General features: G+C 44.4%; 4 protein-coding genes across 4 annotated transcripts in view; 2 read left to right on the top strand and 2 right to left on the bottom strand.

The window, feature by feature from the left end:
* The window catches only part of LOC125302347 (rootletin-like), a 31,192-nt gene extending 27,321 nt beyond the window's left edge, over positions 1-3,871 (top strand). The window contains 4 exon segments of the mRNA XM_048255506.1: positions 274-474; positions 941-1,072; positions 2,220-2,393; positions 3,222-3,871. Coding sequence (XP_048111463.1) covers positions 274-474; positions 941-1,072; positions 2,220-2,393; positions 3,222-3,302 — 588 coding nt within the window. The 3' untranslated portion in view covers positions 3,303-3,871.
* Positions 3,872-4,013: 142 nt separating this feature from the next.
* On the bottom strand, positions 4,014-10,422 carry mfap2 (microfibril associated protein 2). Its single transcript, XM_048255216.1, has 9 exons — positions 10,325-10,422; positions 7,902-7,966; positions 7,662-7,739; positions 7,294-7,368; positions 6,574-6,615; positions 6,236-6,323; positions 5,889-5,962; positions 5,684-5,796; positions 4,014-4,753 (listed from the first exon to the last, which is right to left on the bottom strand). Exons 2-8 carry the CDS (start codon positions 7,936-7,938, stop codon positions 5,693-5,695), a joined length of 498 nt encoding a protein of 165 aa, XP_048111173.1. The 5' UTR covers positions 7,939-7,966; positions 10,325-10,422; the 3' UTR covers positions 4,014-4,753; positions 5,684-5,692.
* Positions 10,423-11,270: 848 nt separating this feature from the next.
* Positions 11,271-17,521, bottom strand: sdhb (succinate dehydrogenase complex, subunit B, iron sulfur (Ip)). Its single transcript, XM_048255620.1, has 8 exons — positions 17,380-17,521; positions 15,450-15,583; positions 14,028-14,113; positions 13,106-13,242; positions 12,883-12,999; positions 12,671-12,772; positions 12,313-12,435; positions 11,271-11,999 (listed from the first exon to the last, which is right to left on the bottom strand). The coding sequence occupies exons 1-8, from the start codon at positions 17,446-17,448 to the stop codon at positions 11,922-11,924; spliced, it is 846 nt and encodes a 281-aa protein (XP_048111577.1). The 5' UTR covers positions 17,449-17,521; the 3' UTR covers positions 11,271-11,921.
* A 728-nt stretch (positions 17,522-18,249) lies between these two features.
* mrpl20 (mitochondrial ribosomal protein L20) lies at positions 18,250-20,633 on the top strand. Its single transcript, XM_048255618.1, has 4 exons — positions 18,250-18,460; positions 19,368-19,478; positions 19,832-19,909; positions 20,090-20,633. The coding sequence occupies exons 1-4, from the start codon at positions 18,374-18,376 to the stop codon at positions 20,261-20,263; spliced, it is 450 nt and encodes a 149-aa protein (XP_048111575.1). The 5' UTR covers positions 18,250-18,373; the 3' UTR covers positions 20,264-20,633.
* Positions 20,634-21,284: the final 651 nt, after the last annotated feature.

Raw genomic sequence — 21,284 nt, 5'->3', positions numbered from 1 at the left:
TGTGTGTGTGTGTGTGTGGGGGGTGGGTGGGGGGGGGGTTATGAAATGTAGAGAGATGAAAGATAGTCTAACAATGTTTAATAAAACCATAATATACAGACTAATTTCAAATTAAAGTCGAACAAAAAAGTACTTTTAACAGCAGAGCAGGTTGCATTACATTGACATTTCATTCAGCAGTGCTCTCAACCCCATTTCTCTACCTGTCTCTTACTCTACCCATCTGTGTCTCTGTTTTGATCCGTCTGTCCTCTCCTCTCGTCCGGCTCTTAGGCCCTGCGTCTGCGCCTAGCCAGCCTCACAGAGGCCCAGCGCAGTGCCCAGTCTGCGCAAATAGAGCGAGCGACCATAGACGAGCGTCTGCGCAGCCTCCAGAGGGCCCTGGCCGTGCTCGAGACGGAGAAGAAGGATGCCGAGAGACAGGCCGTTCGTCTGGAGAAGGACAAGAACGCGCTGAGAAACACCTTAGACAAGGTAGTAGCGTTAGACATTTCAACTGTTTTGAACTCTTAACGGCTCATTTCTTCAGTTCAAAATAAATATTGATGTCCCACTCTCTCTCTCTTGCTCTCCTCTCTATCATCTCCTTCATCAGAGGTGTGTGTGTGTGTGTGTGTGTGTGTGTGTGTGTGTGTGTGTGTGTGTGTGTGTGTGTGTGTGTGTGTGTTTGTGTGTGTGTGTTTGTTTGTGTGTGTGTGTGTGCGTGCGTGCGGGTATGTGGGCGTGTGTGCGACGTGCGTGTGTGTGTGTGTGCGCGTGTGTATGCGCGTGTGTGTGTGTGTGTGTGTGCGCGTGTGTGTGTGTGTGTGTGCTTGCATGCGTGTGTGTGTGTGCTTGCGTGCGTGCGTGCGTGTGTTTAATCCTCCATGAGACTCAAACGAGGTTGGGGTCGTTCTGATCGTCTCTCCTGTCTCGTCTCTGGCTCCCTCTCTTCCTGCAGGTGGAGCGCGAGAAGCTGAAGTCGGAGGAGGGCAGCATGCGTCTGTCCGCTGAAAAGGGACGTCTTGACCGCTCACTCAACACCGCCGAGCAGGAGCTGCAGGACGCCCAGAGGCAGATTACTCTGTTGCAGGTGAAGAGGCATACACACAGCAGAGATCTGAAAAAGCACACACAGACTTACACACATACAGACACACACACTCACTCACTGATGCTTATTATACTCTTAATAAACAGACCCAAACAGCCACATTCACATATACAGACATGCATAGTGACATAAAAACATGCAGACTGAAGCAAGACAAGACATGAGAAGGCAAGACAATGCACCAATGAATGGGAAGACATGACATGAGCAAGCGAAGCTCTGTTTCTCTGTGATTGAGCTGCTGGGTCACTGTGGAAGTGTGTGTGTGTGTGTGTGTTTCTATCAACCTCCTTGGTGGATAGGGGGATTTTGTGGACGTGAGACAGAAGATAGCTTTGTGTCTGGTGAGTAATTACCGTAGCTTGTGCCATAGTAGCGCTTATAGCTCCCCTCTCATATTAGCTGACCAGTCCTGGACTCACTAGCCGATCCCTGGGTGACGCAGTGCTTTCTCTCACTAAATGCAGTGTTAGCGTCTTAGATATGAGCATTGGAGGGTGTTGTGGTCCACCCTAAACAAAAGCAGCCGGACTCCTGGCACCCTGGGCCGGCCACTCCACACTGCCAGCTTCGGGGCTCACTGCTGGAGACCCATGTGCAGCTGGTTAGACGCATAATGCCCAACAGTCGAGGACAATTGGCTCAATTGTTTATTCTTTTATTTGTGCAGCCAGAGAGCACTAATGTTTATTGTTGTGTCGTTGTTTTTTTGTGATCCAACACACTTTATACTTCAGAAGATAATGGCTCATGTGATGTCTGTCGGCTGGGATGTGTGACGGACTGGTGTTGTTTTCTCGAGTGAAAATGGGGGTGTTATTACATTTTTTTTGCTGTGTTTACCGAGTTGATTACTGAGTTGATACCTCTCTCTCTCTCTGTTGGTGTGATGTGTGTGTATATTTGTATGAGAAGTGTGAGAGTATGAGAAAGTCTGGATGAAAGGTGTGAGAATTTTATATTTATACATATATATATATATTTGTTTTGTGAGTGGTTGCGTATGGTGTGTGTATGAAATGTGTGCTTGTGAGTGAGTGTGTGTGTGTGTGTGTGTCAGAGAGAGAGAGAGAGAGAATGTGTAACAGATGAGTTTGTCAGGAATGTAATGTGTGTGTGTGTGTAGGCACAGCTGGCAGAGATGGAGCAGACTCAGACTGTTAGTGAGAGCTCGGCGCGGCAGAGGGACGAGGTCCAGCGGGAGATGGAGCGTCTGCGGCTGGCCCAGAGGGACGCCGAGCGCACGCTGGCCGCCAGGGAGAGGGCCCATCGCCAGCGCGTCAAGGGCCTGGAGGAGCAGGTAACCCACCCGCAGCACGGACAACACAAGTCCAACTTTATCGCCATGTCAACAGCACGCGTGATAGAAAGGGCCTTGGTATGCTCACAGCACAACACAACACACACCTGCAACATGGAGCACTGACTCTAAAACCGCAGCGCACACTGCATTCCTGTAGCACTGACTCTTAACACGCAGCACTAACTATACACCCGCAGCACTGACTCTAAACACACATAACAGACTCTAAAACAGCATCACTCACTACACACCCGCAGCACTGACTCTAAACCCACAGTACTGACTGTAAACACGAAGCACTTGCTCTAAACACGCAGCACTGACTCAAAACATGCAGCACTCAATACACTCCTGCAGCACTGACTCTAAACACGCAGCACTGACTACACACTGTGCCCCCCTCCACCCCACCCCCTATGAGCCAAACATAGACTTTTATAGCTGGTTAGGTCTGATATCTCCCTGTTTAATGTCAGACTAAATCACTGGAAAGGTGGATTGCATTATCCGTGTTAGCCAGTCGCTTGGAAACGCTGGTGGGGGGAGGGTTTGGAATCTCTGTGGAGTAATGACATCATAAGTGCCAGACGAGGAGAACATTAAAAACTTTTATGGGGCCAAAGATGGCTCTCCCCGTTTGCGCTTTGGTGTGGTTTTTCAGGACATGTCAAACAAAGGCCCTTGATGTTAACAAGATGTTAAACAAGACGGCAAACAAGAAACCATAAAGAATGGACAGATGAAAGGATGAACCAGATGGGGAAACTTGTTGAAAGAGAAACAGCATTTGTTTATTCCCTCCTCTGCTTCCTTCGTCTCTTGCAGGTGTCCACTTTGAAGGAACAACTGCAGCACGAAATCCGGCGCCGGCAGCCATCTTTGACCCCTTTACCTGGGGGCAGCTGAGAGAGGCTGTGCCCTGCAGGACACTGGGGATACTTCTGAGCACCAGCAGCAGGAACACTACAATACTTTAGGTTCTGACCCACTCATGGCTTTAATGACCAAAACCAGTACCAGCAACTCAGACTGGAGACAAAGTCTTCACCATTTGGAGAGCTTCTGTTAGTCGTACACATGCTGAGGATATGAACTTTTCCATGTACCGATATTCCTGAAATTGGAGCCATTGAACAATGTGTGTGTTGTATAATTATGTTGTCAAAACTTGAATTAAGATAGATAAAGTGCAACATAAATAGCAATGCACTGCACAAAGGGACCACTGGATATTAGGACATCATTTTTTCGGTGTGTTTGATAAATATAGAAAATGCCACTACTATAGAACATATTAGTAATATTATATAGTGCACTATACTAACACTGTAACGGGTCTCTTATGTTTACATCTTATCCAAATACTAATGACCGCATTCTAACATCAAATTAAATGACATTCCAGTTGGATTTTAAAGGGACTCTGTGGACTTGAAGAAGAAATGACCAATTAAACGCTAGAGTTTGATATTTTACATGTTGTGTGTCCACCTCTGTTTGTATTAGAGGAGCTTCAGTTATAGAAGCTCACATATGCCATACTTATACATGCTTATTTTTCACAATCTTCTTCCAAAGTTCCTCAACAGTAGTGGAGACAACATACATGACACAAAATTGTGGAAAAAAACCGAGAACCCATTTATTTAGTCTGAAGCAGTAGTACAGGAACAGCATGTCAGCTGCATTCACCAAGCACAACTAGACAACTAGTCATCTCTACTATCCGTACACTTCAAGTCGGTTGGAGCTTGTAGCCAAGGTTGTGACATAACAGGAAGAGAAAGCACTGATCGATGGCAGATCAATAACTGGTAAGAATGCTTTATGGAGCCCCATCGGCTGGGGTTTGTGCACAGTGGCCATGATTGACTGGATGACCATTACTGGCACTCTGCTTTCTATCACAAATACAGTACAAAGTAAAAAATCGCACTAAAAACAAAACAAAGAATACATGATACAATAAAGGCAAAAACAAATCACACAGACACACAGACATAAATTCTGACATCAGACATCCTTAAACTGGTTCTGTGCATTGCAAGGACATATATGCTGCCTGTCCTAGAACCAGTGTAGTTCATTAGCACCAGTGACATTGTACAGTCATCAGTATTTGAGTACAAAGGTAAATACAAGTGTTTATATAAATGCAGATTTGTTCATAGATGTATATTCTGGAAGTCCATTTCACACAAGTACATACAATATATGTGTTTGCATATTATACATACTTAAAGTGTATAGTGGATGGGGAGGGGGGTTCGAGTAGTAGCAATACTGAAGTAAAAGGATGGTGACCACGGTGGGAGGGTCCAGGTGATTACGCAGTATTAGGGCTGGTCTCTGCTGACCTGGACAATGACATGCAGCAGACAGAAAGAAACAGATGTCAGGAAGACCGCAGTATCAATGGCGTTAACGAAAGTCACTGGTGTCATCAGTAACATCAGATACAGTCGTCACAATACAATGATAAAATAAGATTTGAGCAGATTTGGATTCACTGCCAAGCTGACTCATCCATGCTTGTGTCCCCACATGGGGTTAGTTTTAGTTGGTCCCATGCTGTTTTCCACTTCCCCCCCAGTGGGAATGTTAAGCCTTGTTTCCACTTCCTGCACACTAATTACAACATTTCATATTTTATGTGTTGACATGTCCAAAACCCTGGGTTTTTAAAGTGCCTTATTTGCATTTTTGAGGGATCTGGCAATGACTTTCTGGGTTTATTTGACATTCGCTAGTTTTCAATTGAGATTTTGTTGGGATTAAAGACTAGCAGATGCTAGGTCAGTAGACTGTTCATAAGGGCATCTCAGCCTGTGCTGCCACCCTGAACCTCAGCGGCTTCGTCCACTTCGCCTCTGTATCCATATGGCTTCCCACATGTAATATCCATTATTCACAACCTCACTGCCTTGTGCCTTGTAAAAAATATTTGCTTATGTTGTGTTTATTTGGTATATCAGAAACAAAATAAAAGGTTTGATGCAAAATATAAAATACATAAAATATACACATTTTATATGAAAAGTCAAAGCATTTCATAGGAAAAAGGCTCATTATATTGTCAACAGTCAAAGCATTTCATTGGAAAAAGGCTCATTATATTGTCAACTGAACTAGTTCCAAGTGTACAATAATGTAATGTAATTGTGTATGATACAAAGGGAAGACTCCTGTCCTGTGCACTAGTATTGTTCCACGCTGCCCTATTTTGAGTGGGAAATATAATCAAAAGCTCACACTGTCAGTTTGTTCAAATGTGACATGGCGCTCACCTCACACGCTCAACAGCCTCCACAACTCTTGCCACAGCTGCCGCCCATAGAACCACAGTGGCCACTCAGCGCCGCCACACCACACCGCGAGAACTGGTCCCGGCACAGGTCAGCTGTAGATGACATGGAGAGCAGATGAGAACAGGGAGGTTTGCATGCTCTGGTTGCTCTGGTTTCACATGCATCACCAAAGCAGCCAAATTACCTTTAAGAAGCTCTTCATGGGCGCAGACAGTCCTCACACAAATCTCCTTGTTTATTATATACACTCTACGCAGGCTGGGCACAGAAGAGAGATAAAAAAAAAAAGTCTGATTAAAAAAAAAGTCACTACGATTCATGGCAGACAGGTAAAACATGTACAATTATCAAGACAATAAATCCTATTTGTGTGCAAGTTAACATCCAGTGACTTCAGACATCATGACCAACTGTGAAATAAACAAAGACTTCATGCATCCAAACAATTGGTACACTTTTTAAACCTCAAACTTTACCTCATTGAATCGGTCTATGAGTACAGACAATGTGAGACAGATATGTAGTGTTCACCTGTAGAAGCAGAGGCTGTTGAGGCATTGCTTGCATGGCTGATGGACAGAGTACAGCCTGGTGCATGGGTACTGTTCCTCACGGCAATCTGCAAGCCAGACCACCACATGGCTCACATTAACATGCACGTCATGACACACTCATCACGGGTACACGATAAATCCTACATAGATGCATGTATTTGTACTTTATTAGGCCCAACCATGAACTGAAGGTATTTCCCCTTTTCTTGTGAACCCTTCATATATTGTGATATATTGGCTAATGTATGCATTTGGTTGAAAAGCGAGTTTTTTTTTCCACTGGCAACTTTCAGAGTTGATCATTTTTTCTCTTACCCAGAGGGCCTGGTTCTGTTGGCTCAGTTGAGAAATCCGCCCCTGGAAAACATATTAAACCATAATAATCACAGAAACGAGGGAAACTCTCACAATCAGCATGGCTTCAGAGAACATGGTGAATTGGGCCTTGTGAGCAAAATGGCATAAACTTCCTCTATTGTAAACTCAGAATTGTTGATAATAGACGAACTGCAAACAAACAAAAAGCACAACTTTTCTCCAACATACACATAAACAGGAAGTGTGAGGGCCTGGGAGCTGGAATGAGTGAGTCGTGAGGGAATCTGCAGTACAGTACACAGAAGTGACAAATGAGTGACACAGGTGGTAACGTGGACAGATGGCGAAGGACGATCCTGAGAGGGTGGTCAGAAGTGGTCATGGGGATCAGGAGAAGGAGAACTATGACTGAGACATAACAGTGAGGTCACACTTCTGAGTGAATAGAGGTGGAAATGTTTTGAGAGTCAAGAACACGAGTGGTGTAAGGAACTTAAAGTAAAGAGAAGAGGGTCACCAGAGCATGTGTGAAACCAACTGACGGACCATAGCTAGGGCTTGCTGAGAGAGGTGAGTTGTGAACCAAAGATTCTAGAACAGAGCTCTGTTCTAGAATCTTTGCTGTGAGGAGTGGAGCAGTGACCAGAGAGGGCACAGAGAGTAGAGCCCTGTGCAGAATGGGACGAGACGTCCTGTCAGATCAGACGAGTGACTCACCAGACTGTCCAACCCCAACAGCAGGCTGCAGGAGAATCTGTTGCTGAGGAGAGGCATCCAAGTCTGGGTTATCCCCTGAAGGTGCACCAGAATGGAAACATTGAGCCAGGGATGTACAGGGATAGGAAGAAATTACACATTTTTTCATTAGACCTGTATTAGTGTTATAGTCAACTAAAAGATGCCGTTCTGTTTTAGTGCAACAGCTGTTCTGAGGAACCTTCAAATCACCAGAGAGGTAACGCTGACATTTAGAGAAACTACAGTATATAGAGCATAAACACCCTCATTCAATACCATACATATAGAGCATAAACACCCTCATTCAATACATGCAACATGAATCATAAAGAGAGAGATGAACGTACCATAGTTGTAGTCGTCGTCTGTCATGAACACATAGTCCTGAGTGTTTTGCGCTTGGACGAACTGAGCAACTACAAGGACTAGTGAGATAAAGGAAAACAAGGATCTGACAAAACTCCACAGACACACAGGGATATCTACAATACAAATGAGGGCCTGTAAATGCCAGGAAAGGTTGTCCGCGTGTGTGTGTGTGTGTGTGTGTGTGTGTGTGTGCTTTTTCAGCACCCACCATGACTCACCAGGTATGGCGAGCAGAAGGAGGCAGTTAACTTTCATGGTTGCTCACAATGAAGAGGTAGCTAGACTGTGTGTAACAGAGAAAGAGCGAAAGCACCAAAGAGAGAGAGAGAGAGAGAGAGAGAAAGAGAGAGAGAGTTAAATTATAATTTTCCAAGAGCTGTGATATTTTAATTAGTGGTGTAATTCAGACAACCCAAAACTGTGACCACTAATGATGACAGTAAATCTGCCTCTCTCTTTTCCTCTAAACTCCACCACTCCCTCCCCCTCTCAGCCTTCCCTCTCCTCTCCTCTCCTCTCCTCTCTCCCCCCCTCCTCTCTCCCACCCCCTCCTCTCCTCCCCTCCTCTCCTCCCTCCTCCTCTCCTCTCCCTCCCTCCTCCTCTCCTCTCCTCTCCTCTCCTCCCTCCGCTCCAATTCCCTTCTTCTCTGCCCTCCACTGGCCCCAGAGAGTCAGGGGAAAATCCTGACAGCAAGAATGTGGCACGTCTGTCGTTTTTTAACAATCCCTCTGTTTTCCTCCTCTTCTCCAGTCCACTGTGAAGCGCTCTGCCACTCCACTCCACTCCACAGCAGACAGAGCAGGGGCTGCATTCCGAGACTAGAACCAACACTGCTCGCCCCCTCCCCCTTCGTCCTTTTTCTCAGCAGAATTCTCTCTGTAAGTCGTGCTCACTCACACACACACACGCACATGCACACACTCACACACGCTCACACACACAGACACACACATACACATGCACATTGCACACACACACATGCACGTACGCATGCCCATACACACGCTCACACACACAGGGACACACACATGCACAAGCTCACACACACAGAGACAGAGACACAGACACACACACTCTCTCACACGCGCGCGCACACACACACATGTGCGCGCACACACACGCACACACACACACACACACACACACACACACACACACACCCCAGCTCCTCTCACTTTCCCTTGTGCTGTCATTTACAGTTGATCTCCCTTTCTCTCTCTCTTCTTCCCCCTCTTCCTCTCTCACACATCACACATTTCTCAGAATCCCCCCTCCCCACTCCAGTTTCTGCTCTCAGTGCAGCGGTGGTCAGGTTGAGTGAGTACAGTACTCCGGCGTGCCAGAGAGGAAACAATGGATGGCAGAGGGAAAAGAAAAAGGAGAGAGAGAGATTCATCCCCCAGCTGTCCTCCTCCTCTGGCCTCCCAACAGCTTATCCACAGCCGCAATGCATTTGGATGTCATAAAACTACAGTACGGCAAAATGATTCTGCCTAATCAAGTCCCAAATGATGTGTGTGCAGCCAGGAGACCTAGATGAGAGGGAGACCTGTATTGGGGAGCGACTGGGACAGTGTGGATTTATGGCATTGAGCAGCATGATGTCTGCATGTGCTTGTGTGTCACCAGGATTATAAGTATGTGTGAGTGAGCTTAGACATTCCTCTAGTGCATCACAGTGGCTATCGGAAACCATATGTTTTCACAGCACACATCTGGGAACTATTAACCCCCCTTCTCTCTCTCTCTCTCTCCTCTCTCTCTCTCTCCCTCTAACCCTCCAAACCCCCATTCTGTGTCTGCCTCAGACTTCCTTGACCCCTCCCCCAGAGCTTGCCTGGGGACCTGGGCACTCAGCCACCATGAAAGTGGAGAACCCCAGTTCTCTCTTCCCTTGCAGAACCCTTTCTCTCTTCCTCCAATCACACTGGAGCCTTCTGGCGAGAGCAAAGTTGAACTGAAAATAATCATATGTGAACTCCCAGTCTCTTCATCTTGTGCCTCACAATGGCTCTCCCTCAGCCTCTAATAATTTCACCCTAGCTCCAATCATTCCATGCCCCCATCCCCCTTCCAACCTCAACATTCTGAAGCCCCTACATGTATTTATGTTGGCCACCTCTTTCCATTGTAGCCTATTGTCATTGCCCCCCGGCTCTAATCCCACCCCCTGAAGTGTAACAACAGCCCCCTCTCCATCCTGTAGGGGTGAAAAACACACACAGAACCTCACATCAACTCTAAAACGCAGCGATGACCTCTAATAAAAGACTGGCGCTGATATATGACATAAAACGACAGTTTAAACGAGCGAGATGTTGGATACTCGTCTGCTGGATAGAATAGTACATTTTCCCGAATTAACATTTAGCCTGCACTTTCTCTCCAGGTAAGGCTCATTGGGAACTGACGCTAGAGCAAGACAGACCGCGAAAAGTGCATTATTGTCAACATGTTGAATAATGCAACCACCTTGCACTGAATGCATGCAGTACCCTAGCCTACTACATCATCAGTGACAACATAATATACAATGTATGTTTTTATAATTGTATTTCCAAACATAAAATCTCATTTGACGCTTCAATGCAAAGATTTTACCTTCGCTGTAATGCATGCATTAACTTCTAAAGTCCTTACCTCTGGTTAACTCTGAAGCGGTCCTCAACTCCGCGCTGATCTGATGCACCGTCTGACCGAGCGCCACATCCTACTGCCCCACCTACAGGCTCCCCCTCCCGCCCAAAGGCAACAGGGCCTAACGCCAATCAAACACACAGCTCAATATCACTCTCTCTAACAAGAATCAGACGGAAGCATGCCATTAAACAAAACATGAATATATAATATCAACTGTTACTTTGCGAAGCTCTATTTCCTCGCAGATGTCACTATGTTCGATCCACTGCAAATACGTATTTAGCTGATTTTTTTAAAACTTTATATCAGTTATCTGGGATAGATGTGCGCCACTACAAAGGTTCGTCACGCAATTCCTCGTCCCATATGGTGTTTCTGGGTGCAAGATCACCTACTGTGAACCATTTGTTAAGTCCATAGGGGTCGAGTCTGTCGTCTACCCCATGAAGGTTCACGAGCAATGGAAACTTGTGCCTTTGATTTCATTTGGGCCACATGCCCCATTGACCGGTACATCGCAGTGCCTGTCGATAATCATGTGCAAACACTAAAGCTTTTCTAAAACCAAAACTTTAAAAATAGTTTGGCCTACTTGATAACTGCACTAGACCTATTTCCCATATGAAACCTGTTTATAATGTGCATTTTCAAATGACATATTTTATCACTACACCTCGCCGTCTTGTCAGATGAATATAGATTGCAGGCAAGGTAATGAGCAAAGCTGTGGAACGGTCACTCCGTGTTTTGGTTTTAAGGTCTGAAATGACAGAAACTGTCCGTCTCTCAACTTCATAGTGAAGAGCCTTTCCCAACTACAAGGCAAGCAGTTGCAGTTTACCAGCCCAGACACTCGGTTGAGAAAGTCGGGAGGCGTTGGAGGGAACTCTAGCGGTGTATTGCGAACATTGCAGTTTTGCACAACAGATACTCAGGATGACAGAGGTCCTTTGATAAATATGAACTTTATTTACTGAAAATATGGAGTATCGGATATGAAGATTGATCAAAATTATTGTCCGCCGTTCAACACCCAGTGTATTTATGGTCATAAATTACTGATCATTTAACACAAATATAATTACAACATCAGATATATAATCTCTGCATAAGCAGCTGAAATAGCTCCAGAGATTTGAAAGGTTACTATTAATTACACAAAAACCAAGTCTTCTGTTTAGGTGGAAGAACATGAAATCCGGTGGAATCTGTATATGGTTAACCATGTCACACTCTGAACAGACTCCTGCACACTCCCATTCCAACAGATCTACAACAGGCTGGACAAACTAGGATTGCAGAATACTACTTTAGCCTGTCATAGCTTTTTTATTAGGCACTCACACACATTTGTCTCACTCTTTCCCGTGTTCATTATTTCTCTCTCACACACACATACATCCACATCCACACACACACACATCCACACACACAAAGAGCCATCCGACTACTCTTAGCTGTAGGGTCACTTGCGTTGGAGTGTATCTCTGAGAGGGCTGTGTAGTGAGCGGTCTGTAAGGGTCTCGCCGAGGCTCGTGATAACTGTACATTATGGGAGGGGACGGTTGTGAGGGTACAGGCGTGCCAAAGAAAGTCTTCATGCAGTGGCTGTCTTCTCCTTGTACGTGGCCATCATTTTCTTGATCTCTGCGATGGCTTTCCCTGGGTTCAGGCCCTGGGACAAAGCAAAGGGTAGTGAGTACAATTTATTACAGGCAATCGAAACCTGTGAACAGGGTTTTCATTTTGAAGTAGATGACATCAGATTAATAATAAAACAGCTGTAAAAACAAAAACAACAAGGAACAAAAAAATCATAACAATTTGAAGTAATGTTGTAAGTAAGTTGGGCTAAGCCATTAGGACATTTTTCCAATATGGTCAAATAAATAGCCCGAAGCAATAGGGTTGGGCCAGTCTAATAATTGTAGAGGGACATGTTAGTGTGCTGGGTCTGTGTGTGAGTGGCCTGATGTAGGTATGCGTACCTTGGGGCAGGTCTTAGTGCAGTTCATGATGGTGTGACAGCGGTACAAAGAGAATGGGTCCTGCAGTTTCGCCAGACGCTCCTCTGTGAACTCATCTCGAGAGTCGATCATCCAGCGGTACGCCTGATCAACACAAAGGGAAAGGTCACACAGCCTGCCCTTTGGACCGTCTGCATCTGTTCTGTTCATACACACACACACACACACACACACACACACACACACACATACACACACGCACGTGCACGCACGCATACACACACACACACACACACACACACACACACATGTGCACGCACGCACAAGCACGCACACACAGACACACACACACACACACACACATGAGAAGGACAGGCACCTGCATAAGAACAGCGGGTCCCAGGTATTTGTCTCCATTCCACCAGTAGCTGGGACAACTGGTGCTGCAGCATGCGCACAGGATACACTCATACAGCCCATCCTACAGAGGCACACACACACACACACACGTGGAACATTGCATGAAAAAAACGTCTGTGAAGGACAACGCACAACAACGCAATCTAGATCCAGAATGGCGGTTATGTCTACCAGTTTCTGCCGATCCTCCACTGTCTGCAGATACTGCTCCTTGCCCTCTCGGGACTCGTCCTTCTTCTTCAGGTAGGGCTCGATGGACTTGTACTGGGCATAGAAGTTGCTCATATCCTGAACACAGATGCAGGACTCAGGGGAATGTTCTCGTAACGCACAGCAACATCACATCACTACTTCATCAGTGCTTTAACTCTTTAACACACTTCTTGATACTCACAGGAACCAAGTCTTTGACGACATACATATGAGGTAGTGGGTAGATCTTGGTGGCTTTGCTGGTGTTTGTGTCGATCTTGTTTAGGCAGGCAAGTGTGTTGCCTCCGTTGATGTTCATCGCACACGAGCCACAAATACCTGCGAGGGGGGTCAGACAGTGGAGTGAGTGAGTGACAGGACCATGGGGATTCACAGGGAGGCTTGCTCAGGGAAACCGAAACAGAGCAGGGGGTTTCTGTGAAACACTAATAATTAGACAAACAGTCTGTGGTGCCGCAAGTTAGTAACACACAGGAAGAGCCATTCCTGGAAGAAAAAAAAACTAAATCCAAGCTTGCCATAACATCTGGCCTCGTCTAGAAAGCAGCTGCTTGTTCTCCAGCAGCCATGTTGTTTGAGCAGTGATGACTCATAGTTCATGCTTTCCGCCTTTCCCTTCCCCTGTCTACCTCTGGGCATCTACAGCCTCCGGCCAGGACGCTCTTAAACCCTTCAGGGTTTTTTTGGCTTCTTTACCGTATTTTACCTACTGTATGATGTGGCAACTTGTGAAACCAGCTTCTCTGCCACCTCCATAAGGCGAGGATCACATTAGCCAGCGGCAAACGTAATGCAACGCTCCGACCATAATAAGTTTTGTCTCGTTCCTAAGCAACACAAACGGTTTGTCAATTGAATATCCTCACGCTGCGCTTCGAAAGCTCAGCTTGCTCAACGTTAGTGTTACGCCAGCGTTGCCACCGTTCCGCTGCTGAACCATAGAGAACAATAGGAAACCTAACGCTTGCCGCTGGCTAATGTGATCCCCGCCTAAGAAGCAGCAGATGACTGGATGTACAATATGTCACGCACAATATATACAAGCACTATCCCAGACTACTCCATTTCTCCACACGACTCTGCTGCTCTGCTCGTCGCCTCACCCTCTCTGCAGGACCGCCTGAAGGTCAGCGTGGGGTCCATCTCGTTCTTGATCTTAATCAGGGCGTCCAGCACCATTGGGCCACATCTGTGAAACAAGAGCAAGACAAAGAAATGACTCTTTTCTCATGTTACACGCTGTGTTACAAACTTGGTCTGTCCCTGATGAGCTCCCCTGCCTTGACAAGAGTGTGGAAAGCTTATATATCAAGCTTTACAATGGACTCCCTCCAGTGGACACATGGGTTTCATTTCAATATCAAGGTTTTATTACTGATAATTATGATTTAGTCCTTAGAAAGAACACGCCAACATTTTGGGGAATTAGCTTCTTTGTCGTCTACCCGCCCCCACCCCCCTAGAAGACGACTGGCTAAATCGTGATTAAATCCGTTAGCATCATAACCATGTCACCTACCACAAATAGAATTAAATTCTGTGGGAAACACTGAAGCTCATTTCCCAAAAAGCTGTCATGTTTCTTTAACCGTCCCTGAAGATAGATGAGACCTATGGAAGCACATCTCCCACTCCAGCTCTGCTCTTACAGCACATAGACTGTAAGTTCTATATATACAGTCTTTGTTACAGCATATTTACCCTGCCAATTCACATGATATCCAGAAGAGGAAGATATGGCATTGAGCGCAGTTCCTAGTGCAGTTGAGCAACAGCAGCTACACACACTGAGACAGCTGAAGTATCCGGCCTTCCCTGACCTCTTGTTGACCAGCAGCTATGGTTACATGTGCAACACCCACGAGCCATTTTGCGACAGGCGCAGCCAGGGTTTTTGCTTTTAGAGTCTTGGCAGTATACGGGGAAGACTGGTAGTGCGAAGTCAGGTCAGATGGCCTAATTACAAATGTGTGTGCCCAGTGACATGGCATCGATCTCTTTAAACCTCTCCCCTGATCCCTCTGACATCACCCATGGGAACATCCTCTTCCCCTGGCCAGTTTAAGCTGTCCTCTACCTTAACATGTAGGAGTTTGACCTTTTTAGTGTGAAACAAGGACAAATGATCAGTGACTGGGAATTTCTGACACTACCATGCTTTTGAGCCATGTCACAAACAAAATGCCTCACTTTCCCCCAGTCTTCCAAAACATAAGCATTGGATTGGTAAACAGGGCCTGACCTATCAAAGCCACAATATTAGGTAGAGCTGGCGATAAGTAATGCCTGAAGGCTCTCCCATCTCAAGCTATTTTGCATTCTCAATCTGAATTCACATTTATTTCTCCCACAGAACAGTCCATATTTTGTTCATTTTTAGGTGTGAAATAGAGTTTGACTGCAAAACACTCGGAGCCCCCTGACATACTGACAATGCCTTTATCAGACTCTCTATAGCAGCTGTGAGGTGCTGCACTGTGCAGATCTGAGCCACACTCAGCAGTGCCATTCCGGGGTGCACTCACTGGTTCAGGTCAATCTCATAGGTCTGCATGCGGGGCTTGTCTCCGACCGTATCAGGGTCCCAGCGGTACACCTGGAACTTCTTGATCCTGGGCTGGGCTGCAGGGGCTGCAGCGGTCTGGGCATAACGCACCGCCTTGTCCACGGAAAGGAGGAGAAGAGACAAGACGAGCAATGTTAATACCCAGATGGGGTTGGGGAAGAAATACTAACAGAGGTGTAATTCTGATTATATGTAAGGGATAATGACCAACGAGGTGTCCATTATCAGAAATAAATGGACCATGTCATCCATTTATTTCTGATAATGGACGCACCGAAGAGCATTATCCCGTTTATACCATGGTCACTTACGAAGTAAATAAATATGAAAACAATTATTAATACTAAATGAGTTTTAGAGCTAAAATCGTTAGTTTTTTTCAGCTGTTTTGTTAATTCCATTGTTTGCGAAGCCTGACTCCAGGCTCAACTGTCGTTCTACTATTATTGTTATAGTTACCTTTCATAAGCATTGATATGGAACGGCAATTAAACTTTTTTTTACCAGATCTACTTCATAGGTGTACTGGCTATATCACTTTTATCAGACTCTCTATAAACGACAACCTTAAACGACACCCTTTACAACCTAGACAATGGTAAAACATTTTTTAAACGACACCCTTTTCAACCTAGAACATGGTATAAAAGCCAATAAACTACACAGCTAATCCACAAAATGTTATGTTCTACCTATCTGACAATATACCTCCGAAAACACCAAATGCACGGTATTTTTGAGGGCTTTCAAAACAGATGTCACCTGTCTTAAGGCTAACAATAGAACCCTTTTAAACAGGACAGAAATGAATGATGACATTCATTTTAATGGAGTCAAGATCTCCACGTCAAATTGTACATGCCTTCCTATTTTTTACAGTCTATGATGCCTTCACAAGCGCTCCCTCTACAGACGAGAATATTGTAACTGCACTGTTACATCACATCCCTCCACAAAAGTTACTTAACCTGCGCTGAGGAGAAAACAACGTTTCCTAAACGACAATACTAAACTAACCTAACCGATAAATAGTCATTAAAATCTTCATACATATATAACTATTCTTACTCCTTACTATACCGTGACATATCTATCCAAAAAACGACGTCAACACATAAGGAACTAGCCTAACATAAAGGAGGGATAGACGACAAACTATCGAATAACACTACTAAAAGAATCTGTATGCCATCAGACATTGTGGTTTGCATGAACTTTGCGTCTTCCAAATCAATAATAGTTCTATGTGAGCGTCCATTCTTAATTTCGTTTGATACCAATGTTTGAGTGTGTGTTAACCTAACGTTACCCAAGCTAAATGCTATGGTGTGAACAAATGTTAGCCAGTTGATATGTTACCGCAGACATCTCATGTCATAATATACACTGATGCTGACAACGTAGACCACTCCAAATCCATGATCTCATGTGAAACAACTGGCAACAAAAGTTGCTTGGCTAACGTTGAATCCAAACGTTAACGAACACTCATTCGGCTCAAATTGAGCATAAAATTAACTGAAACAAACACTGCTTATTAGCCTTCTACGAATTAAGTCCGCATTGAAAATCAATTCTTCTGTCAAGAACCTGAAGCTTCAAAACATGCTGACCTATGTAAGATGTAACCCTTGACAGTAACCTCTGATCCTAACTCACTCGACTTGATATACCAAACTGTCATCGTTAGCATGCGCTAGTAAAGTATGCTACCGGTTAACCAGACAGACTCTGTCACGTAAAGGTAAGATGCGTCGTTATCCTAGCTTAGCTGGACAACAAGCTACCTAGCGATAGCTAGTGTTAGCTAATGTTACCTGCATGGTTCTTTCACTTACAAAACATCCCCACTCCACCCCACATTACTACACAAAGAATATCGGCCTTACCACGACTCCAGCGCAGGAGCGAAGTGCCATGCCACCGCAACGATTCAAGGAGAAACACACGACCGACATCTTGGGCTGTGGGGAGGCTGACCTTACAGTGGACTTGAGTGCCTGACTCTGCTGCGATCCCACAATCCACCGGGCCAACTCAACCCCGGTAGCGCCCCTTTACGAAATGCAGAGGCATGTTCAAGAACGTCAGAACATATTTGCAACAACAGCAATAATAATAATAATAATAATAATAATAATAAAATAATAATAAAATAATAATAATAATAACATAAATAATTTGAAATACCAATAAAGATGAGAGAGATCAAAAATAGCAACAATCCTACATACAACCTGCTTTTGCACACATAACCAACATATCTGCTATAAATTCAGCCTGTGAAAATATTTGGTAAATTGTAATTATTTAGATTTGTTAATACTAGTTGTTCACTTTTGGAAAAGCCAAAGTAGGCTACACTGGTTGCACTGGTTACATAAGTGGTTACACTAAATAAGCCTAAGTGAATCGTGCCAGCGGACTTTGTAGATCATTAGTGTCTGGTAAGCCACTGTACCAGTGCTACTGCTTCATCAATCAGAGCAAGAAACTAAGAGAGAAGTGCAGAAAAGAGAAAAGAAGAGCTGGTAAGATTATTAAGCATATCCTAAACTAGATGAACACTTATTGGCCTCACATAGATACGATACTTCCATGGGTAAGATCAGACCCAGTCGACGAATCTAATTTTAGAATAGAAAGAAAGTCGATTCCGTAAATTTAATTTAAATTATGACAGCCATGATGGGACATTACATTTACAGAGAAACTATTGTGCGCAGCTCAGGCTGACATGGAACGTCCCCCGTGCATGTCACATAGTTACGATTCACGTTGTACAGAGGGGAAAACATCCCATGCAACGAGGATTAAGGTCATAGCAAAGCGCGTCGGACATTACACTTAAACGTTCAGTTTATTTACATCGTAGGTCGCATAATGGTATTTTTGACCTTTCCTTGTTTAATTAGGAACCGTGGTCCTGACAGATATTGGAAAGTACAAGAGCTTTTGAAGAATGCACGGGTAAGGTTTTACTCATGCTGCTAAGTATTAGCATAGCACAGTGATTGTGACTGCGTCGTAAACGTTACAAAAGACTTGACCCCCGGGATCTGTGTCGATTACCAGGAACGGTGTAGTTTATTGTTAGATTGAAGCAACTGTGACCATCACAGTTCAGTATGTAAAACATTGTCCATCATCGTTGACAAGTGTCATTTGTGATATGCGGTTAACGTTAGCTAACAACGATGGCATGGCGATTGACGTTAGTAGAAAGTAGGAGAGATAACTTTCATGTCTTTCTTGTCAGATGCTAGGAGCGCATCTCATATGCAAATGTTAGGCTGTGGATTTATGTGCAAATCACTTAATTAATTCAGGCTAAGCTACTGGGTTCCCTGCTAGGCTGCGTCTAGATTTCTAGACTAGGTTCCCTGTGTAATTTTGAAAAACGCACAGTGAGCTTGATGTCCAACTGTCCTCCACAACCTTTAGTGGATGGTGTCCGTCATGACGTGCTGGAAATACCAACGCTGACACACCCCAGTATCCTACTGTGTGCACGCAAATCTGTCAATTAATCCTGCTATTTGTAGTCAATCCTACCAGTTGAGTGTCAGTGGTTGATCCTAACACATTGGTGCTTGTGGCATTTCTTGATCACCGAAACAACCCGTGGCACTGTGAAGCACTTAAAATTCAGGTGTGTTCAAATTTCGGTTGTCTTTGTGGCTAGATATGGTTGGTCAACGTTAGTGTTTGCAGAGTGATCAGGGTACCCTATTCCAGTTGGATCAGTGAATGGCAAAGGTTTGCCATTAGCAAGAGAAATCAACATGTATGCCTTACATGGTAGAGTTTGTAAATAATTTAAATAGTTGATGCAACATTGTCTGTTGATAACTGACAACTTGTCTTTTTATTCCAGCATTTTAGAGGCAGAAAGAATAGATGTTACAGCTTGGCAGTACGCGCTGTAAGAAGGGCCTTTGTTTATGCCACTAAAGGCCGACAGCTGAAGAGGCGCACCATGCGGACGGTATGTAAAGATCCTAAAGCAACCTGATTTTAAACACGCTTTACAAAATGCTTTTCTGTTCAGCTGTGTGGACTAGAGTAGCTTATTCTATAAAAGACAAGGCAATGTGGGTTAATGAGGATGATTCTTGCAGTAATTCTTATTACCTAGTAACATGTCTATCCCTCAAAAAGCAACTTAATAACTGTATGTCAGTGGAATGAAAAGAGATTTTCATGTAAACAAAAAAAAAAACCCTTCTAAATCCCAGACACCTTAGATGCTTTGTTATCTCAAAGGTACCCTTAAAGTTCTCTAACATATCAAGTGTATATTTGTTGGGTCTTGGTGCTCACTATGGATTATGTTTACAGCTGTGGATCTCGCGAATTGCAGCAGCTACACGTGAACTTGGCTTGAAGTATCCAGTCCTTGTAGACAACCTGGTGAAGGTTAGTAAACATGCACTGATAATACACACACAGTATAACAAACAATTAATAATTTGTACTAAATTCAATTTGGTTGGTGGCATTGTGAATTCTCCTAGCTTTAGTACAGTTCATAAAGGTGGGGTCGCTGGTCTTAATGAATCAATTACTCACATGTAACCCTGGATTATCTCTTTACAGAGTAGTGTTCAGTTGAACAGGAAGGTTCTGAGCGACTTAGCGATCAACGAGCCCCGGACATTCCAGTCACTTGCCAAGCTGGCACAGGCCCGGCAGCAGGAGGGTTTCCGTGCAGCCCTGGGGAGTGGCTCAGAACCTCCTGGCGTCCTGTCCCGCGTCGTCCTCCTCCAGTGATGCCCCCCTTCACCTTATGCAGCATCTCCAGCACACCGATGCAACACATCGCTGATCCTGAAGCTAGGTGTCACCTAGTCACACACACACACAGATTCCTACTCACAGGTTCAGGTGAGCCTCTGCCTCCAAGTAGAACTGTCTCTCTCTCCTAGACCTTACAGAGGAGCTGATGAGATTGACCTTCTGTGAAGTCTTTCTTCTGGAAAGAAAATATTTATGGAATTTGTTTTTGAATGAGACAGGAGTTTTTATAAAAGAGAATGTTTACCTCTTGACTCCTTTGTGTAATGCCTTGTTTTGTGTATATATGTGCAATTGCTGTATTGTATCCTGTTCATAAAAGTGAATAAAACCTTTGTTATCCTTAGGAGTTTAAATCTTTTATTTGTCTGTGTGTTGGGGCCAGAAAAGTGTCTTTAAAATGAAAAAAGGAGAAAAGAGCATTGGCATTTAGATACTTTTACTGGGAAAAGAAGGTTTGGGCAGAGTTATATTTATATGTTATAGGCTTTAAAATGTATCAGATTACATTTTATGGCCCCCTCCCCTCCACAATACAGTAGATGGTGACAGAAAGTTTAAACTGAAAATCACTGTCTCTGGAGAAAGACGTGACGTCAGCGTGACTTGGCGAAACACATTTCCTCAAAGTTGTTGTGGTTTATGTTTACAAAAAGCAGGATTAGACATGAGCAGAGTTCTTACTGTAAACCGAATTGTGTGAAATCTTGTGAATTTGTGCTCTCATTTCTGTCCTCAGCAGTGAGACTAAAATGGATACTCCAGGCAAATTGTTAGGCTACAGCCAAATCTGCCTTAAAGCCTCTTTACCCATCGTAGTTACAGTTTTTCTCAGTTGCTTTGAAGCATTTCTCAAATCATCATTAACATTTGTACCATGACAAGTAGTTATGACAGTTCCACACATTAGCATTTAATGACTGAAGTGATGAAATAAGGCCAATTTGTTTTATGAGGTAGGACTATTCAGCAGGGAAGTGTAGTGTAGTGCATTTTG

This window comes from Alosa alosa, chromosome 10 (assembly GCF_017589495.1).
Source record: "Alosa alosa isolate M-15738 ecotype Scorff River chromosome 10, AALO_Geno_1.1, whole genome shotgun sequence".
NCBI lineage: Eukaryota > Metazoa > Chordata > Actinopteri > Clupeiformes > Clupeidae > Alosa > Alosa alosa.
The sequence above is the reverse complement of the archived record's forward strand: the minus strand, read 5'-3'. Positions and strand labels throughout refer to the sequence as shown.

Bases quoted from the DNA above. Each gene is read 5' to 3' on its own strand.
- sdhb (XM_048255620.1), bottom strand. From the start codon at position 17,448: ATGTCGGTCGTGTGTTTCTCCTTGAATCGTTGCGGTGGCATGGCACTT. The intron at 12,773-12,882 runs GTAGACATAACC...GTGCCTCTGTAG, and splicing joins TGGAGGATCGGCAGAAACTG to GATGGGCTGTATGAGTGTAT. The intron at 12,436-12,670 runs GTGCCTGTCCTT...TGTGTTGATCAG, and splicing joins GACCCGCTGTTCTTATGCAG to GCGTACCGCTGGATGATCGA.
- mrpl20 (XM_048255618.1), top strand. From the start codon at position 18,374: ATGGTATTTTTGACCTTTCCTTGTTTAATTAGGAACCGTGGTCCTGAC. The intron at 19,479-19,831 runs GTATGTAAAGAT...TTATGTTTACAG, and splicing joins AGAGGCGCACCATGCGGACG to CTGTGGATCTCGCGAATTGC. The intron at 19,910-20,089 runs GTTAGTAAACAT...ATCTCTTTACAG, and splicing joins TTGTAGACAACCTGGTGAAG to AGTAGTGTTCAGTTGAACAG.
- mfap2 (XM_048255216.1), bottom strand. From the start codon at position 7,938: ATGAAAGTTAACTGCCTCCTTCTGCTCGCCATACCTG. The intron at 6,324-6,573 runs GTAAGAGAAAAA...TCTGGCTTGCAG, and splicing joins AACAGAACCAGGCCCTCTGG to ATTGCCGTGAGGAACAGTAC. The intron at 5,963-6,235 runs GTGAACACTACA...TTCTGTGCCCAG, and splicing joins AACAGCCTCTGCTTCTACAG to CCTGCGTAGAGTGTATATAA.